At 39.1% G+C, this 6000-nt stretch overlaps 1 protein-coding gene across 2 annotated transcripts in view; it reads left to right on the top strand.

The window, feature by feature from the left end:
* The first annotated feature begins 5488 nt into the window (after window positions 1-5488).
* Wdr92 (dynein axonemal assembly factor 10) overlaps window positions 5489-6000 on the top strand; it is a 160239-nt gene continuing 159727 nt past the window's right edge. Inside the window, exon 1 of one of the 2 annotated variants that reach the window (XM_090375264.1) lies at window positions 5489-5752. In XM_090375264.1, the coding sequence (XP_090231390.1) occupies window positions 5579-5752 (174 nt within the window). In that variant the 5' untranslated portion in view covers window positions 5489-5578. The remainder of the gene's footprint in view (window positions 5753-6000) is intronic. The other variant, XM_090375263.1, reaches the window with a different exon arrangement.

Raw genomic sequence — 6000 nt, 5'->3', positions numbered from 1 at the left:
TGTCGGAATATATATGCAAAATATCTGCTTAGTTTTTCAGCAACCTGAAGAGAATCATCAGTAGTGAAACCATTCATAGCTAGTGAATCAATTTGATTCTCCTATTACGAGTATTTGGATAAGTAAAGAACTCTGATGCATTCAGTAGAGAGTTCTTATAAGCTTCATTGTATTTCCTAAACTTCTTTTGTGATTTGATTGCATACTAGTTTTTGTCTACTGTAGGCTTGTGTATTACCTGGTATTCATATTATCATTAGCCATATAGTGCAGGAAGCCTGAGGCTGCACTCAGGCTTTGCTGCACGAGCCCAAAAAAAAAAAAAAAAAAAATATATATATATATATATATTCTAACTTGCCTGAGAGAGAGAGAATCACCAAGGAAGAGAAGAGGACCCTGCGTGTACAAAGCGCACACTGACCAGATGTCAGTCGCTGCATCCCATGTCTTCTTCACGAGACATCAGTTCATGAGGTATTATTTATTTCTAAGCCTTGAAAAGTATCTTTCATTCGGTAAGTAAATCCTAGTGGCTCCTGTGATATCTCCTACAAGTTTTTCCCATTTAGAATTTTCAGTCGAGACGTCATCATGTCAGTATCATACATTGCAGGGTCAGCAGAGACATGGTGTCACTCAGATATAGGCAATGGTCAATTTGAATATGAAGAGTAGAATGTGTACAGGATGAACAGACAGGACGGAAACGGTGGCGGGGGTTTTGCTCTTACTTAAGACGCATATTAAATCTAAGGCAGTGCATCCTGTCAACATGGGTGACCAGTGCAATATTAAGTCAATTTGGTGTGATCTAAGCAAGGTGAAAACAAATCTGAAAGTAGGAGTCAGTACTGTAGCTAGAGCTTTTGCCGCCCCTCTCAATACACACCAAAAATACTATAAAAAGTCAAAACGACGTATAGTGAAATAAATTAAAACACTATGTTCATTTTTGAAGTAAAACTTTAATTCCAACATTCTAAAATTTTATTTTTCTTGCTTTTCTGTTAGCAAAATCGTCGATAACATTGTCGGAGTCTATTTCATCACTCAGTTGCTGTTCTATATACAGTATGGCAAAATTTCTTAAATGCATTGTAGATCTTAGGTAATTCTTAATCAATTTTAATTTAGAAAAACTCCTCTCACAACTAGCAACACTTACAGCAATTGTGAGGAAAATTCATATTGTACTGACTGGGCGGTGCCGCTGCTGAGACGCAGCTGCCGCGATATAAGCAATAAAGCAATTGCCGTGCCATGCGTTTCATTGTTTTATTTTTAAGAATTTGAATTATAGTATGATAGGGATATGTAACGATTTTGTTATATTTATATTTTATTTCTTTTAGTTGTAAGTATAGTTGTTAAAAACTAATTATTAATTAAGTAATAAAAATTACTAAGTTAACAAAAATAAAAGAATCGTCGAAAAATAAAATTGTCTCACGTGAAAAGTGGCTCCCCCCATAAAAGTGTCGCCCGGGGCGGCTTTCCCCTCCCTAGCTATGCCATTTGTAGGAGTGGGTTATAGGTATAACGACTGTGATCAGTACCCCAAACAACTATACAGAGAAATACAGTAGGCCAGTAAACCAGAATGTCTTATAATGGGGATTTGAACTTTCCAGGTGTTGAGTGGAACTTGTGGTTGGTTACTCACACACCAGCAAAAACGTATGTGTGAGTGAGTGATTAAAACCTTTTGTTGATTTATTGGATGACTGTTTTCTAGAGCAGCATTTTAGAGAGGCAACGAGAGGAAGCAATATTTTTGATGGTTATCAGCAGTGATTCTTAATGCATTAAGAATCTGCAGGAGAAGGATTCACTAGGTGGCAGTGATGAGTGTACTAATGTGGAATTAATTAAAGTCATAACTACGGTCAAGGGTAAACGGAAAGGATTTTGCTTCCATAAGTGTGTCTACAGTGGTCTCAAGCAGTTTTTAAATTATATGCACTGGGATCAATTGATGATGTTACCAACAGCAGATTCTAAATGGAAAGCATTCAGGAAAGTAATCATAGAAACTAGTAGGCTTTTTATAACAAAGTAGAAATACTGTTCAAGGCTTAAACCTAAATGGATTTCTGATGATCTATTGAGACACATGGTAGAAAAGAAAATTGCATAGGATGCGCATAAATTGTCGGTTGATAAAGAAGCCAATAGTACATTTATTTCGTCTGTAATCAAGTCACAACGGCAGTTAGGCAAGCTACGGCTGATTATGAAAAACCTCTGGCAAATTATGCAAAGAACAGCACCAAAAGTCCAAATGGCCCATGAGGCTACCATAGACATTCTCTCAGGTATGTCAAGCTGGGCTTGCTACCTGGGAGTCTAAAATGTCTAATAAGTCTAATAGGATAGAACTGATATTCGGGTGACGCACAAATCAAGTGGACCTAATTTCAAGAAAGTCCGGTTGGTCTGTGACGCCCAAATTCTTTTTCTGGTACCTTCACAATGTTGGACTGTTAGTAACCTCGGGTATAGCAACCATGTACAAGTCCTGAAATTCCGCACCTAGTATAATGCGGTTGGCCATGCCAAATGGAGGAATGCACCCCTGTGTTATCAGATAATAATAGGTGGTAGATGACTCTCATCAACTGGTGTCCTACCACCACTTTGCTTATTTGAGGCTTGAAGTGGTGGAATCGACGTTTAGTCACCTGAGCAAAGCTCTGGCAACCACCCATCTCTTCCTTCAGGCAGTATGATTGATGCCCTTTAGATTGCGATGGACACGCTGAAGAGATCCAATCTTTCTTACGATTCGATGGGACAGCACTAAAACGGTGTTTGCAGACTGGCCACTAGGTTTTCCACTAGACCAAACTTATTTCTAACTTTCTAGAAGGCTTTCCAGATCAGCAAGTCACTAGGGTATAATCTCTCTGCCTCTACCCTGCCAGATAGTGACTGGAACGGTGTGTTAAGGGGAAGTCGTCTGACCGATTTGATTGGATACTACGATGTGGCTTTAAAGGAACTGGATACAAAAAAATATTTTGATACACACGGAAGACTGCTTTGTTGCACACGGAAGACTGCTGTACAAATTGGAGCAGTATGGCATTAAGGGCAAGTTGCTGCTCTGAATAGAGGGATGTTTGAGGAGGAAGAGAAGAAAGAGGTGTGAATCATGGACACTGCTCTTCGTGGACTAATGTTATTAGTGGAGTCCCCCAGAGTTCAGTGTTGGGCCTACTGTTGTTTTCTTTGTTTATCAATGATATTGATGAAGGCATATCAGGCTTGTCCAAGTTTGCAGATGACACGAAGGTTGGCAGGGTTGTTAATGACAGTGAGCAAATTCTACAGGACCTAGAAAAATTGAGCAGATGGGCTGAGAGGTGTAAACTGAAGTTTAACATGAAAACTGAATAGTAGTGCATATGGGTAGCCGTAACCCCGATATAACATATCAACTGTGTTGTTCTACAGTCTAGGTAGTGCAGAATGAAAAAGACCTCGAGGTAATGGTGCAGTCAGATATGAAGTTTTCTGAGCAGTGCGGACAATCGGCAATAGCAACTCATGGTGTCTTGTCGATGATATACAGGAATTTTGCTAGCAAGGATAAGGAGGTGATTATCCCTTTGTGTGAGACAATGGTTAGGCCACACCTTGAGTACTGTATAGAGGTCTGGAGGCCTCATTTTAGGAAAGATATCGAGTCTAGTACGAGTACAATGAACGACAATGAGATTTGTGAATGGAACAAAAGGTTGCTGTTATGAAGAAAAGCTTAAGTTCTGCAGATTGCCATGTCTGGAGACTAGGCACCTGCGAGATGATCTGGTTGAGGTGTATACGTCCTAGAATGGCTTGAGCAAGTTCAATGCTGATGGTATTCTTCATTTTGCCCTGATTAATCGCCTGAGGAACATAAATTCAAATTGGAAAAGTACAGTTGTAGAATAGATGTGCTGAAATTTGCCTTCTGTACAGTTGTAGAATAGATGTGCGGGTTGAATTCTGGAATAAACTTCCATCCGTTGTTCATAAATTCAATCAGAATAAATTGAAACAGTTTAAATAAATTCAAGGCAGAACTAGACAAACATTTGAAGTGAATGAATAGGTGAATTGGGAAGAATTTTTATTGATCGTGCAGTCTAGTTGCAGCTATTCACTTGCTCGCTGTCGAATGAGGAACCTTACATACTCATCATGGAGCTCGAACTTTGATTCATGAAATCAAGCTACTCTTTTTCAGTTGTCCAATGTCCAAGAATGGTGCTGCTGTGCCCGCTGCAAAAAAATTATTATTATTTAAGGGCTGCCGTAAGAATTGAATACATTGTGTCCACTACATTGTGTAAAATGTGCCCACTGCAGGCGGATGTGTCGATGACGGTTGGTTGGTCAACATGGGCAAATGAGTAGCTTGCATACCTGCAGGCCTATTCTCAAGATCATCTGTTGCTAGATGGTGTGCTCTAATACGTGCGCATTGGTTGCAGAGTCCCAATAATTAAGGCATTGCTAGCCATCTACTGTCCGGGAAAGCACGTGCCAATTGCCGTTCACCTCGACTGTCAACCAACAATGGCCTGCACGTTTTTTTTTGTTTTTTTTTTTTTTCTCTCCAGACCATTCACGTCACGTGTTAACTACGGCGGTCTTTGAACAGCCGACAATGTCTGAGATTGCAAAGATGCCGGCCGCGCCTTTCTATCTCTAAATATATCCTCCTTCAAGTCCCTCCTTTTCTCTTTTGCAAGGGCTTCATACTGACAGGTACAACATGTGCCGTCCCTGTGGTGGTCATAATGTTTTGGCCCATAAGTGTATAATACCCCCAGGGGCTCACATCTGGTGAGTATGGGCTTGGCACACCCAGGGTCCTGAGCTGGATATCATCATTCTTCTCTTTCTTGGTGATTCCTTTCTACTTCTCTCTCTCTCTCTCACGGTAATAAGGAATTTTTTTTTTTTTTTTTTTTTTGGCCGGTGCAGCATAAGCCTCAGGCTTCTTCGCACTATATGGCTAATAATAATAATAATAATAATAATAATAATAATCAAATGTATTTGTGCCGATTGGCAAAAAGGTGATGGTGTCCTAATCAGCTATTACTGCCTGATTTGTTGTTATACAAGCTATTTATTCGGTTAATTTGCTTGTTGTTATACAAGCTATTTATTCGGTTAATTTGCAATTGGAAGTCTTTTTTTTTTTTTTTCTTTCTTTGTTTTGGGGATGGTGAACTCTGAAATTAGTCGGTTTGCGTTATATCAACCGACTCAAAGTTTGTGTGGACAGATCACTAGGACAGAAGTTGTAAATGCGTCGCGTGTTGTGTTCTTTTCGTTGTTCGTGCTATTTGTTATAATAGTCACAGAGTAATAAGTATCTTACTACTCTGTGATAATATTCTTAGTTGTACTGTATGTATAAATAGGAAGCAATGTGATCTGCTTAATTCGATTATATTCCTATTTCTTAAAAAAAAAAAAAAAGCATTGGAATTATTAGTTTTTAAAGCCCTAGACTTTTGAATCACAGCTTAGCACAAAAAGGAAATGCGTTATAGCAATATCCATTCATTTATATGAAATGGATAAGCCACAGATTATAGTACACGTTCAAAAACCTTTAAATTATACTTTGTTTGATACGAAATGGATACCGCAGAGTGCGAAATTTGTTGTTCTTGGCGGTAAACCGCGTGGTACAGGAGTTTTGCAAATATACGAACTATCACAATGTGATGTGAAGCTTCTCTCTGAGGTTAGTATATAGTTGTGAACCTAGGAATCCACTATGATTGGCAATTTCAGCCCCCCATAAGCAAAACTGCTTTAGTAGGTACGGGTGCAGTTTGCCGATTAATATTTACTGATATTTATTGCCACTTCCCCCCCCTCCCCCAACATTCAAAATTTTATAGTGCGTTTTGTATGAAGAAAAGTGCCCCCAATTTGAGTCACAAGAAAACTGATTTATTCATCCAAATACGAAATTTTAGTATCTCTGCC

This window comes from Mastigoproctus giganteus, chromosome 6 (assembly GCF_048544385.1).
Source record: "Mastigoproctus giganteus isolate SK-2022 chromosome 6, ASM4854438v1, whole genome shotgun sequence".
Classification (NCBI taxonomy): Eukaryota; Metazoa; Arthropoda; class Arachnida; order Uropygi; family Thelyphonidae; genus Mastigoproctus; species Mastigoproctus giganteus.
The sequence above is the reverse complement of the archived record's forward strand: the minus strand, read 5'-3'. Positions and strand labels throughout refer to the sequence as shown.